The sequence below is a fragment of the Asparagus officinalis genome, chromosome 1 (genome assembly GCF_001876935.1).
Source record: "Asparagus officinalis chromosome 1, Aspof.V1, whole genome shotgun sequence".
In the NCBI taxonomy this organism is placed as follows: Eukaryota; Viridiplantae; Streptophyta; class Magnoliopsida; order Asparagales; family Asparagaceae; genus Asparagus; species Asparagus officinalis.
In genome coordinates, this window is record NC_033794.1 from 19,170,654 (window position 1) to 19,185,661 (window position 15,008).

The following is a 15,008-nucleotide window of genomic DNA, read 5'->3' on the forward strand; positions in this document are numbered from 1 at the left end:
ATTAATGTTGATTTTATAGGTTATTTGACGGATATTTGCTTAAAAATAATTTATATGCAGATATGCGAAAAACTTCACAATTGGTTCATGATTCGATTGTAATTTTTTAACAATATAATTAAAATAGAATATTATTTATTTTTCATACAAATGAATAATCTGATATTTGATTGTTTGATTTATATCTCTATATATTTTCATATCTAACATTTATATCTACAGTTATAAATATAAAATCTAATTAACTTGTAGGCTCCTTGTCACAGGGACCAAGCGAAGTTGGACGTCTACATAACGTGTGTTTAATAGTCTGAATTAAGCACTGCATGTGACATGATACAAAATATACATGTTAAATGTGATGTTTATAATAAAGTTGATCTTATCACATGCCTACTGATTTAGAGTGGATACAAACATTATTCAAATTGGGATTTATCTAAAATTATAACGTCATGTTTCATTAGTACGCTAAATCCAGCTAAACCCAGAGCATCATTATAAATGTGAGATGCAATGAAGGATATACCTTTTGTGCTTCTTGTTTGGTTGAAGGGGAAATAAGAGGAGACATATGACTTTAGTTTAATTTTTAATTTCTCTCGCCTCACTTTCGTGTGGCTCCGAAACAGGGGAGAATTTTTCTTTCTCTACAATTCTAGTTCATTTGACACTTTCTCTCTTCACCTTATTGTACACCACCTTACCTTCTACTCCGAAAACCCTCTACCAAACAGAAATTCTTTGTCCTTTACTTACTCTACTCCACAAAATAACAAGCATAAAGGTAGAAAAAAAATTAAATCTTTCCTCAAGGAGAGACGCGTACAAATTAAGGAAACTCTAGAATCTATTTGTTCATTTCCTCATTAACAGGAGACTAATTTAAGTAACAAAGGAGAGACGGGAGAAATAATCATCGGATGACACCTTTCTTTGTACATGTTGCGTAAATCTACGTGAATGTTGTTGGTTATCTTGTCTTTCTTGACTACAAATCTTAATTTCAAATCTCACGTCAATAATCAGTGGCCTAATTAAAGTAAAGAAGCTGCATGTTTTTTCATTAATTTCAAAATATTAAGGTATGCAAAATAAAGATTACATTAACTTTCCCATTCGAAAATTTGATTCTATTCTTCCCCTTCTTCTCCCTTCATTTTGTGAAGAGAGAAGAAGAAAGAGACGAAAGGGGTAAAAACCTATTGAAAAACCTAGAGAAAATTAAGAGAAAAGTGAAGAGAGAAAAAAAAAGTGAGAGAGAGAGAGACCGAAAGAAATTACATCCCTCTTAATTAACGTCATTATTTCAATTGGTTAAGATTAAAACTCGGCTTAATAATCTCTGGGCAGACCGAAACATTCTTTCGACGTGGAAATAAATGCATGCTCATATCCCACTGATAAACTCTCAATGTAGGTAAAAGATCTGTAAGCTGCTTCCATTTATACCATTACAGTGATAAGCAAAATAAAATCGTTCAACGGAAGAAAATAAACAAAACAAACAAGAAGCAAATTAAGAAGAAGAAGAAGGAAAGGCTGATGACATACATATTATCATAAAATACGTCTAGCCCTTCAATTTCATATACATATGACAAAAAAATCAAAATTCAAAAATAATTTCACAACATTCTCGTGCTGCTATTCAACCTCCCCCACCATTTCTTTTTTGCCTTGTCCGAACAAACTTCGTCACTTCCCAACTTATGAATTACAACCTTTGCCTCTCTAAGCCTCACGCTGTAATCCTTCTTCCACAGTTCAAAGTTCTGCTTGAGCCTCCTCAGCTCTCTCTCAGGGTTCAAACTTGCCTCTGCCTTCCCTGACTTGACCTCGATTAGAAAACTCGTGTCATCACCAAAAACCTGACTCCGTTGCTCAAACTCCTCCGCGAGGCGACTGATCACGTTTAGACTCGCGCTCATCTCTCTTGGAGTGAGTCGAGATGCAACGTGGGTCCCGTTGCTATCCCAGCTTCGGTCTCCTGAAATCAGGGGCGAAGTCAGAAAATTCAACCGGGTAAGGCACACGGTTAGAGTAAGAGTTTTTATAATGAAAATGTTAGGCATGTGTTCACTTTTATAACCCAAATTGCATCCCCTTTTTCATTTTGATACCACACAGTACTTTTAAGACTTTGAAATCGCCAAGTTTCGATTCCATTTCACTTTGATACCCTACCTTAGATTTCGATTGACTTCGTGTTAAATTTGTCTTAGAGTTAGGTCCATTCTACCAAGTTGTTAGGGATCCAAATAACCAAATGTGCAACAGATGACATATCACGTGCTTAGCACATTAGATAAATTTAATTGAAAATTTAACGAGATGTGGAAGGGGATATCAAACTGAAATGGGATTGAAACTTTGGGGGTATTGAAGTGTTGAAAAATACTTTGGGATGGTGCCAAAGTGAAAATAAGTCAAAATATTACTGAAAAACATTAATTGCAATTTTCAGTTTTAAAAATAAAGGGTTCGATATTAGTCCCTTAAATCTTTAGTAATTTGGTAGTAATTTGGTTTTAGTCCCTCAACTTGAGTGATATTTTGATATTAGTCCCCTAAATTGCCTTAATCTGCTGATATTAGTCCTATCAGTCAGTCAGTGTTATAACTTTGGAGGAATATTCTGTTTTCTTTAGCCCCACCAATTAAATGGACGTTTATGTCCCTCACCTAACAAACCCAAGCCCACGATTGCTAAATCCTAACCTGTTAAGAGCGCCCAATCCATATCCGTTAAATGAAATCAAAGCACATTCACCTTTCTTCTTCCCCACTTTCTCAAGAGACTTTGGGTGGGTGGGTGGGTGTAGAGTTAAAAAAACCCTTTCTCAAGAGCACATCGTGAACTGGAGACAAAAAGAACGAGCAGGTGAATTAAACTGGTGAGGGTATTTTGGTATTAGCCATTTATGATTTAGGATTTTTAATAGCAATAACAGAAGGACTTATATTGACATATTAAGGTAATTTGGGAGACTAATATCAAAATATGAAGATGTGAGGGACCAATATCAAAATGCTAAATTTGTAAGGGACTAATATAGAAAAAACCCACAAATAAAATTAATAAGTCAACATTTTCTATTTGAAATTTTCCATTTTCGTTAATTGCTTTTCACAATGAAAAGCATGTGAAAATTTTATATAGTTGAAACCGAACCTACCTAGCTCCACCCCTGCTCCCGATGCTTCAGATCTTCTTTCAACGTCGTCCAAGGCCAGACTTTTCTTGGCGATGGAGAGGCTTGATTGTAGGGATTTCATCTGTTTCTGCCAGACTTCTTCCATGGATTTCATCTTTTCTTCGTATTCTGACCATCTAGCTTCGTACTGGTGGAGTCGTTGATGGAGGATGTCATTCTCTTCTTCCTTTTCTCTTAGTGCAGTTTCAGCTTTTAGGATTCTCCGTTGGAGCTCAGCCAGAACGGATGCCCTGACTGGCACCTCGCCAGGCTCAGTCTCCTGAGGGATATAAATGGTCTATAAACAAGTTGAAGATAACAAGAAAACAAACAATATGAATGGTAATTGGTAAACCAACAAAAAGAAGCAACAAAAACAAAGCCTCTATTCCAAAATTTTGGGGTCTATAAATCATTTCCTTCCATTCAGTTGTACTTAGGCCGACCTCAGTTAAGTTAACCATTACTTAATTTCTTAAACATTATATCAATCTTAATTGCTTCAGTTAACTTAACCATTATATATCAATCTTAATTGCTTCTAACCAGTTTCTCTTAGGTGAGAAACAAATAATCAAATATAGACCGTGGATTTTGAAATAAGAAAATTATAAATCTGAATGGTGTCAATGTAGAAGTTATCCGTTCTAAATTGCAAAAGAAAATTTCAGTAAAAAGAAAAACCATGTATCTATGTACTTACCTTAAAAACATGTATTTGTATATTGCAAAACAAAATTTCAGTAAAAAGAACCGTTGAAGTTATTCATTCTATATGGTGTTATATGCCAAGTTTCCAGGATCTAGCAAAAGTAGTGTAACAATAGAGAAGCTTGTAAGGATGGTGAACTGTCTCCAAGGAAAGGAGTGTATTTATGAGAATGGGTAGGTAATGTTCAGCATAACTGGATGTTGTCAGATTAAGAAAGAAAAAGCAGTATTCAGTTACTAATTTGTGTTATTGTCCATGTGAAGACAACTTTAAAATTAGGAACTTCATGAAAGATGCAAATTACCATAGTTTCTTCAGCTTTACGGATAGTATATAGTAAACCAAGGTCTCCTGAGCATTTTCGAACAAGCCTTCCACGAATGACTGTATTGCAGAAATAAGCATACTGTGTTAGTGTTTATTCAACAACAAAGACCACTCATTACTCAAGAATCAAAAACTAATCAGAGATGGTTAATTAGAGGTACTTACTGGACTGTATAACTATTGAGGCATCACGCACACTCAAAAACTTTTTCCTACCAATTTTCGACCTTAAATTTCGTTGTAGAACAGTAGCAGCTCGGTGGCTCTGTCTCAAGATTGTATAGGCCTTTCTTTCTTTCTCGCCTCGAATAACTACAAAAAGCAGGATGGAGTATCGATAAACTTTCCACTGAATGATTGAAAGCGCAAGTCAAAATATCATATTTCTAAAAAGGATTCTGGAAGAAAATGTGGTAGAAAGTACATGACTGCAATGTAACAATGCCTTTCCTCCGTTCCTTCACATAACAACGAGCTTGATGTCCTCTGAAACAGCTTTGAACCCGCAGAATCCCATGGAGAGTACGATTTCTTGTATCTTCAAGCTCAGCAATCTACTTGTTACCATAGAGAAAAAGCAGCCAGTCATGTTTTCTGTCACTGAAATGCACTAGGAAACTGTCCAGATGTTGGTCTATGACCTCATAAGCCAAAAGTCTCTAACTAGTACCTAAAACCAGCTCATGCCCGAGACAAAATGCTATATTTGCAACAGAACAACATGCTTTTATCATTAAAAAATAACTATTGTTGAAGGACTAAAACCTTAAATAGTTTAATATAAGAACCTTTGCAGTGGCATAATATGACCATTGGTAAGAACAGAAATCACATAAGCATACAATTCGATATAATTATCTAAAAACTCAGTCTTACCTGTCCAGTTCGGAAAAATAGTTTTGTATAGCCAACTTGGTACATCTCAGGGAGAATGTTAAACTGGTGGAGAATTGCCACTGAGACAGTCAGTGGGTCTTGAGACGCAACATTCTCAAGAAGTAGGAATCCATACCTGGAAATAGTATGCAACAGCAATCTAAGAATAAATGGGATAAATTGCCTTAAGGAGCAAGGAAAATTTGCAAAGTGATTTTTTGGTGTTACCTTCTGGCAAACTTTTGATGGGATATCCTGGTTGGATAGCCTGACCTGGATATTCTTACCACCTCTAGGACTCCGCAACATCTCAGTTGATTTAATACTAGTCCTTGTTCATAAGTTGCAGGCAGTTGCAAGTTGTTTGGCTTAATGCAGCGTATGAAATGAGGAGTTGTTGTTTCTAGTCTCTGCATTAGTTGGAATAATTGTCCCTGATTGCCGACGAAAAAAAAAGAATTAACGAATTAGTCGCACAGAGAAGCATCTTACAGATAAAAGCACCTTGTGGGACAAGAACGTCCCTTAAATTCGTATAGCTATTATGAAAATGCTTTAAAAGGATTTTACCTTAAACTTCGTCGCAACACTCAGTTTTTGGTTATCAGCTCCACTGGATCTATATACGTTGCCCATCACCTTTTCAGAGTGCATAAGCATTTTGGATGCAAATATTTGAGGAAGGTGGCATGTACAGGAAGCAAGTAATTGAATAGAATCCATGTGTAAAAGATCTCGGTTTTTCTCCAGAAACCCTGATGTGTCATATACCACCTGATCAAAGGAGAGAGCCAAATTACTCTAGTGACACAGATGAGTCAATGACAAAATGATTTTGAAAGTGTAAAGGTTATTTGTGGCAACCTCTCCTGCAAAATGAGTGACACTAAATGCTTTCCCTCTTTCTCCTTTGAAGCAAGAATTTGAAGAAAGATGCTGCTTAAGTTTGTTTGCAAAAGTCAAATCGTTACCATTTGGAAAAGTAGACTCCTCATCCAAAAGAGATAATAATCCCAATGGTCTCTGCATAACAACAATAAAGAGATCAGGCCCAAAAAAACAAAGAATCAAAGTCCAAGTGGAGATACAAATTTATGCACTTTCAGATGCAGAAATTTTACAAAAGTAAAGAAAGGTAAAACTAAAATGCGGAACCTCAAACTCTATTAACTTCAAAATATCACCAAACTATATCCCAGTGCTGGAAAATAAGTCCTGGACAATGCAGGAAAGTAAGAATTACACATGCTCTGTTAATAAATGAGGCAGAAAGATGTATTTGCTTCTTCATAGGAGTCTAACCTTTTATGTTTCATAAAATAGGAGGAAAATCTAGTAACCAATCGTCTAAAAAACAGCAAGAAGGTATATATCTATGATCCCTGAGAAGGGACAAGTGATATATGCAAGAGATAAATAATTAAATTGCGTTTACAGAGAAGAAAACTTTAACGAGTGATGGCAAAAAACGAATGAAATTATTCAAGGGACATGAAAATCAGTAGCTTCAAAACTGGTTACAATTATCCATAGTAATGCCAAATTGAAAAGAACTTTAAAGAGGCCTCAGAAAAACACTGAACAAAACTTCACCGAAATTTCAGAGAAAAGTAAAAGTTTAAATGAAAATCATATCGTGAAGTTATGACTGATATAAATTCTAAAATGACATACTGAACGATGTAGTAATCGTACTTTCTCAAAAAGATGCAGACAATCTTGGTTGTCCTCAAAATCCACTTTTGTCCAGTCTATCCCATCTTGGATGTATTCCTGATGATATAAATATGTCAAATGCTCAGAGTATCTCAATACAAAAAATAATACTAACTACAAAAGCAATTGAGAAACAGGCAGGCCAGCAGAACATGGGATGGTAAATAATCCAGAGACAAATACCAAACCATCTCCCAAAGAAACATAGTTCCCTTCTTGACTAGACAACATTTACTACTGCATCTATGAAAGAAAAAGGAAAAATCTCCAAACACATACATCTAAGAAACCACACCAGAGAAGCCATGCGGACTTAATTGTAGAAAGTAAATGGGTAAAGAAAGTCAATGTGTCCAACCAAGTTTAGCATAAAAGACCACGCATCTGGTCTATCATGCAAAAAACTGTGCAGATATAAACATAAAATGGATTTATATTATTGAAGAGGAGATGCTAAAGGAGACAGCAAGAAAACCAGACATTCAAGTATCTATTTACATTTTTCTTGTGTTTGTTTATGATATAATTAAGCAGCAAATCTAATAATATACACATGTACGCACATAAACTCACACCATTAAGTAGAATAGGACTGGATGCTATAACTGAATTCCATGTATTTCTCAATATGAAGGATATATGCAACTTAAAGTTTTTAGTTTTACATGTTTCAAAAACTAAAAATGACATTTTCCATGCTCAAACATTGCCTGTCTGTCCAGAGAAAAGTTACAGCAAAATTTTCTATTGTTACAAGAGGAATTTATTCTAAGCATATCAATGAATAAAACAGAAATATAATAAAATTTCCACCAGAATAATCAGAGGTTCACTAGTACAACCAGTAAAAGACTTTGTCGTGTCCAATAATTCTTGGAGTTAGGCAATACCCAGAGAAAACAGAAACAGCCCAGAACATAGCTTAGTATTACTCTTGTGAGTAAAAGCATACATTCATCGCAAAGAATTTGCAATCGGCCACAGCAATTCAATAGAAGCAACATGAAATATTCGGAGAACTAAGGTTACTGTTTCAAAATTCTAACCAACCTCAGCAATTTAAGTACTTGAGAATCAGAGTTACCTCCTGCTCTAGCTTAAACAAATGGCGATTAAAATGTTGCTGTAGTCTTTCATTTGCATAATTTATGCAAAATTGTTCAAAGCTATTCTTCTGCAAAATTGTAGAATTTGTCATGAGTTTATTTATCAAATTTAGGAGAGAAACACAGTATATATGAAAGGAGGTATTACTTCAAAAGATTCAAAACCGTATATATCTAGAATGCTTATAGATCTGCCTGTGAGACGCTTGCCCACTTCCAATGACTTATTAATTTGCTCAACCAGCCACTCAAATAAACCAGCATACAGAGACTTTGCCAATGCATCCCTTGTACCAATTGCCTACATCCAAGTACGGGAAATCATGCAATCCATACATGAGAATGAGCAAGGTCTTACCACAGAAGCTTACTAACCTGTGAAAGAGTAAGCTTTTGCACAATATTATCGTTGCCAACTCTCATGTTACGAGTTGACAAGGTCAACTTCAAATCCTTAATGTCACATCCAATAAGTTTGGCAACACTGTATGCACCTGTGAAACCAGGTAGAAATTTAGCAGAAAATTCACCATCTTGCACACGGAAGAAATGATAACTGAATGTCATAGCAGAAAAGCTAAATAATGGATATTAACTGGCGTTCTTTTTTAATTGACAAAAACTCATCATCATCAAATATATTTGACTGCATACAGAAGCCTCCAGAGAGGTAACAAAATCCTATTTTGTAAAATGCAACTAATTGCAGCTATACTTTCTGAAAACTTTTCCTCGAGTGCTGAATCTACAGAGATTTAAAATATGAGTTTCTTTATATATTGGTAAAAGAATTTCGATCCCCAACTTCTATGATTATATTTTATTACATTTAAGATAAGTATCCTTCTTTCCTTGTAAAGATTCATGTCCATGTTTGGTAACAATAAATCATGAAGACGAAACTAAAATAATAAGGAAACATATGTTTCTATAAAACTAAAGGTGACATAAAAGAGAGGTACACCTTTGACCTAGTTTCAGCTTCTAATTGAAACAAAATGCTCAATGAACTAGTTTTTGTTACCAAAAGAAGTTAACACATATTGATGCTCCTGAAGAGGAAACAAATTTTTATTTTACTTAGTGAAGTACAACTCTACCTAATGGCATATATGACATTTAGATATTTCCTTGAAATTAGAAAACACCCTAATATTTTAAGAAAATGCCTTTAAAAGATGGGCCAAATTTTATTACTTCCAACTATTTTGATCATATCTTGTTTGCAATTCACAAGGATCCTTCTGACCATGTGACAATTCATGATCCAACGTCATAAACAAATTCATGAACAGAAACTACAATAATATAGTAATTCTAATAATGCTTCTAGATATGAATGGAATTATCCAACACCTGCTGGAACTTGAAATGGTTTTTAAAACTGTGAAATTTTTTATATGAGACGCAGTACATCAAAATATATTTTACTTCATAGATGTCGCAGCTGTAAAGTCCTGAAGTACAATATTATGCCAAATGTGGAATTCTGGCCAAAACAGTAAGGAAAACAGAAAGCAGGACGCCATATAGACTAGCAAACATTTAAATTTTACAGCAAAAATCAAGTGTTCTCTCCAAGTTTTGGTCGATAAATATTGCAACTTTAATACCATACTCGACCATTCTGCTCTGAACCCAGACAAAAAACAAGAAGGCAAACAGAAATCACCCCATGAATAGATATACAAACTTTTTGACTTTTGCAACAAAATGGCAGGGCGGCTCTAATCAGGTTCCTTTAATATATCGTATGCAAAGTAGTTCATAACTTGATGTGTTATGTGGTACAGCAAATAGAGCAATAACTACCTGAAAGCATTTATTGATGAGATAACTGGAAAAATGTGAAAATTCAGGTTTTATAAAATATGGGAAATTTACCTTCATCCTCCACCACTTCAACATGGTTCTCATTATCGACAATAGCAAATGAGATATTACCCAACCATAGAACAGCAGCAAGCATTGCAAATACAATATTTTGATCGCTCTTGCTGATATGGACTACATTCATAGCTGCCTGAAAATTGATCAAGTTAGTGACCACAATAAATATGATGTTATCAATGTGTAGTTCTTGTGCAGAATATAGAAACAATAATAATGAAAAGGAATATATAATTCTGCAGGAAATTCATGGATAGTACCAGAACAGCACGAAATCTTGCAGCGTCATCAACTCCAGAAATCAAAAAACAATTGCTCTGCTTCAAGTATCGGTATTCATCCACACTTTTCAAATTTAGTTTCTCTGAGTTCAAGAAGAACAGAAATTAAAGAGGAAAGGAAAATTATGGTATTGGTATATTCAGACAGAGTAAGATGATAAAGACTTTGTAACATGGTTTTCTTTCAATTACCCCAGGGATCATTTATAAAACCTCAGAAATATTAGAGTAAGATGCATCTAGAATTGATCTAGCCGATATTTAAATGTAATAAACAAAAAAAATAAAAGCTTTAGGGTACCTACTGACAAAGAGTGGTAGTATCACGTAGATAACATATTAAAGTGGTAAAATGTTGCAAAAAGGATGTCAATTACCTCTAAGAGTTGAAGGAGCACCAGCACAGAGCTGATAAAATATGTGGTATGAACGTTCACCTTCAGCACATTGGACCACTCTTGACTGCTCATCATATAAAGGAAATCAAATGAATAACAGGATAAGGCGATATCATGACTTGATGGTTCATAAGTTTAGCCATATACCTTCTCAAGTAGAACTGTTTGTTTTGTTGTTTGAATTGGCAGAGATAACACAAAAATGCAGCTGATATTCAGTTAAAGAGATAGACAAGTAACATATGCCAAAGTTCTCAAAGAAAATCTGAATATATTTCCTCACAAGTTTGAATGTTGGCGCCTGAAATCTTTCCAACAGAGCTGAAATGAATGTCAATAAGCTTTCCCTGCATCCCCAAACAAGAACATATTAGAAAGAATGTCTGATATGAACATATTCCTGAAAAAGAAAACATAAGACACATGAGATCGTGAATGCATGTGTGACCATATCTAATGTACGTGTGTTTAAGACCATTGCTTTTTCCTTGTATAATCTGTAATCTCCTCTGTGTGTGGACCTGTGTGTGGCCATTGCTCTATTATCCTATCTTCTCTATCTCCCGCATTGTACAAGTAATTTCAAAGTATATGTTCCAGCAATTGTGTGCAGTTCTACTTAAAACCAAGATTTTTAAATGTCAGATGTCAGGTTCATGTCGGACAGCTCAAATTCATATCGGATAGTGAAAATTTGGGATATGTCAAGGGACATGTACTAAATATCGGATTGCCATATCGGATAGATTTCTACTCAATTTTGGTCACCAAGATGGAATGCACTTGTCTTGTTATAGCTTATCCTACTTAAATTGAGTATTCAATATCAAGACACAAGTTGTTTTCCATTTCTTGAAGGGAAACAATGGAATATTATGCCAACAAGTAAACAAAATACACATTGTCAAACTAGAATTTTCGAAGTGCCTTGCATAAAATTAACATACAGTAAAGTGCATTGCATAAAATTGAGATAAAGTGTTAAAGACTTTGGATTGATTTCAAGCTACGGTTCAAACTTATTGTATACATCACGCTTTTATGAATTCGCAATTTCAATTTGTAGAGATGAAGACGAACGAGAGAAGATACACTGCAGAAAAGAGAGCAACATTTTTTTTCTTTGCCCTAATCTATATTTTATGCTATCAGGTTATTACAGGAACAAAGGCTAAAAAAGGAATTAATCGGGTTTGTGTTCTGTGTACTAAACCCAAACCTCAATACTTATCAACTCACAAAAAAACAATCGGCCGATTTTTCAAGGCTGAAAATCGGCCGACATGTCCGCAATATCCCCCGACATATCCCACATGGACCTCGAAAATGATATGAATTGGTCATATCTGTGTCGCTCTAACCTCTGTTCCGACATGTCAACACCATGTTTGACATGTCAGCTGACATTTAAAACCATGCTTAAAACTAAAGCTAGCAGTCGAAATGAGTCAGCAGATAGATAGTTCATAAAACATAATTGATCTTGAAAAGGAATAGCTAGTGTATAAGAGCAGCAAACTTACAAAACGACTAGAATTGTCATTTCTTAATGTCTTTGCATTGCCAAACGCTTCAAGTATCGGATTGGTCTGGAGAATTTCATTCTCTATTCCGCTGCCCCCTCCAAGTGCAGCCAAATATTGCATTGCTATTTTTGCTGTTTCCGTTTTCCCTGCACCACTTTCTCCACTGGAGAAGCCCACGATGGTTAGTGAGTTTGGCAAAAAAGTGCCATGTACTTAATTGTTATGGAAATACAATTGTGAAGCATCAAGCATGAGAAAGTTGCAGGGACAAGGATACATATGGAAAATAAACAAGAAAAAAAATGTAGGTCCATACGTAAGGTGGTATTGCATGATATAAGCATGAGTACGCACACATGGCAGACATGACACAAGACAGGCATAGGGATATTAAAAATTCTAAAAAGTAGGACATAGGAACAGCAGTATTGTTAATATGACTAAGTGAGAACTGAGGAGGAGAGAGCACATGACTGCAATCCTCCAAGTGCATATATATCTATAGACATATGCAGTCATGCAAATGCAGGCAGACATATTTAAATTCTATATAGGATGCTATGTAACGTCTGCAAAGACTTTTGTGACTCTCAAATTGGAAAAATTCATTGACACTTTATCTTTCTATAGCATAATTCAACGTATCACGCATGTTGAAATTCACTCTAATATTATCAGTATTCCTATACTTCCATTAAGTATCTTAATGCCTTCCTCATGTAATAAGACTTTTAACAAGAAGAAGGGTACTGGCACATATTTCAATGTGCCAATGATATGAAAGAAGTTTTTAAGAAGCATAAAAATGTTCAAAAGACGTGTTATAGAGGTATCTGAGAAATGTATAAAAAGATTCTGAAAATTATATTATAAAAACTGACGACATATTTATAAGTGTCTAATATGTATCCTTGGACTGTCCACTGATTCAACATAAACACGGGTAGGTGATTGAAGTGTCCATGCTGCATAGACAATACTTATGTATAAATTAGAATAAATAGGTTTCATACATATTCCTGGACTACATGAAACATACAAAGGTTGAATTGCAAACCTTATAATAATTGATTGATTGATTTCATCTGCAAAAGAACAGAAACACAAGTTCATTAAAAGTCATAGAAATTGGCAGGCAGAAATTGATAATATGTAGGCTTTTGCAAACTCACCTCTTGTCATTTCACGAATGGCTGTATCTGCAATAGCATACACATGTGGATGCTCCATCACTTTATGCCTATATGCATCAATGAAATCACTGCCATACAAATGTACATCCTTAAAGGGGTTGATAGCAACTAACACTGGTCCAGCTTTAGTCTGACATTCAAATGCATAACTAAGAGTTAAAAGCTAAAACTATGCAGTATAAATGAGAAACAGGTAGAAATGACATGGTTACTCACATAAATCATATCACGAGCATATCTATATTGCAGATTGTAGAGAACTGATGGTTCATTTAAATAACTCAGTTGCATGAGATCATCTACACCGTCAAGGATACTCGGATTTGCATGCAACAGAGCCTCAGTGATCAGCTTCAGTCTCTGAAATGAAAATTAATACATCAGTTTTGGCAAAACCAAAAGAAAATATTTTCAATTATATCTGATGAAAACTTACTTTCCCATCAGGAAGAGAAATGACAGACTCTTCCTCAGAAGTCAAAAGAACTTTCCCTAATGCCCAATCACCATTAGGAAGTTGACACCAAGCTTTAATCTTCTGAAAAAATAAACTTCAACATGAAAGTCTGCATCAATCAATAGAGAGTATCTTGATCATATTTAAACTACGGAACTAATCAATCAATAGAGCACTCAGAAAGTATCTTGATCTTATTAAGGAAATAAATGTTATCATAAGCCTTCCAAGTAGTATACATCAGAAAAGCAACAATTGATTGAGTAGTTATGTCTGTTACAGTAGAATTACGTAGGATAATGCAAAAATTTGCTCCACAGAAGAATATATCAAAAATCCTTCATTTCTAATAAAATTCTAAAAAACATGAAAGGAATCTAACAGTATATGTTTGCTTCATTTAAACTCCTCGACAACAAAACATAAGACGTTTTAAAATAACACACCTTATGTACAAAATACTCAATTTTTTTAAGTGCCAGGGTCCAGGGTTTCAAAATAGATGAAATTTAATTGTTTGGGGTCCATTCATGACTTTAAAATACAGTTTCAAGGTAATGAACCATGCAATAGATTTAAGATAATTCATGTTAACCTCATATAATATCAGTTACTGAGTCTTATGACTTGCTCGGAGTATGATACAGTGTAAATTAGACAAACAATTAACACAATATGAGCTTATTTATATTCATTTACACCAAAATGAGAACGATTAACGAAAACAAAGCTGAATTCATCCCCAAAACAAGCAAGTTAAATTGAACAGTGCCTCAAATTTGAGAGAAATTACATTTTTGCCACTGTAAGCTTTAAGATCACTCCACCTCGCCGGCGAAATATCATCCCGAGGTGTCGCCGTCCTCTCACTATAAGGCGAATCATCACCCCCATCAGCTGTGGCCGTCGACGTCAAAGACAACGGCTGGAGCGTGAGCGGCACGTGAGATCTCACTCCGGTTCTCTCCGATGAGCTCGCCGGAGCTCCCTGCAGCGGCATTTCGACCGACGCCATTGAAACTCTACGATCCTTCTCGATCTCTTAAGATCTCGGCCTCAGGCTTCGGAAGATTCAAAAAAGTTGCAAATTTGGAAAGTTTTAAGTTTTTAAAACCACGAGATCGCGGTTTGAAACCCTAAAACAGAGACGAGTTTTTCTCCACTCCGTCACATGAAGTGGAGATCTTTCAGTAGTTTAATATAGGAAATCTTTTGTAAAGGCTCTTGATTTGGAACGCTGTTAATGAGTGATTTCACATTTAAGCCCTCCAATTCAAATGCAATTATTTTGGGAACCAAACGGAACCTTCAATGTATTACCTATCCTAT

At 35.1% G+C, this 15,008-nt stretch overlaps 1 protein-coding gene across 1 annotated transcript; it reads right to left on the reverse strand.

Moving 5' to 3' along the window:
- LOC109820358 (myosin-1-like) lies at window positions 1,498–14,582 on the reverse strand. Its single transcript, XM_020386488.1, has 24 exons — window positions 14,473–14,582; window positions 13,659–13,773; window positions 13,439–13,582; window positions 13,202–13,352; window positions 13,087–13,114; window positions 12,027–12,192; window positions 10,787–10,850; window positions 10,651–10,664; window positions 10,483–10,567; window positions 10,085–10,188; window positions 9,819–9,957; window positions 8,310–8,428; window positions 8,083–8,235; window positions 7,913–8,002; window positions 6,808–6,885; window positions 5,977–6,135; window positions 5,683–5,886; window positions 5,341–5,546; window positions 5,113–5,248; window positions 4,661–4,790; window positions 4,402–4,548; window positions 4,214–4,293; window positions 3,180–3,477; window positions 1,498–1,990 (listed from the first exon to the last, which is right to left on the reverse strand). The coding sequence occupies exons 1-24, from the start codon at window positions 14,571–14,573 to the stop codon at window positions 1,629–1,631; spliced, it is 3,273 nt and encodes a 1,090-aa protein (XP_020242077.1). The 5' UTR covers window positions 14,574–14,582; the 3' UTR covers window positions 1,498–1,628.

Excerpts from the sequence above, each read along its gene's own strand:
- LOC109820358 (XM_020386488.1), bottom strand. The coding sequence starts at position 14,573 with ATGGGGGTGATGATTCGCCTTATAGTGAGAGGACGGCGACACCTCGGG. Across the intron at positions 13,115-13,201 it reads CATTCGTGAAATGACAAGAG|ATGAAATCAATCAATCAATT; the intron begins GTGAGTTTGCAA and ends GTTCTTTTGCAG. Across the intron at positions 6,136-6,807 it reads GTCTGCATCTTTTTGAGAAA|AGACCATTGGGATTATTATC; the intron begins GTACGATTACTA and ends GTTGTTATGCAG.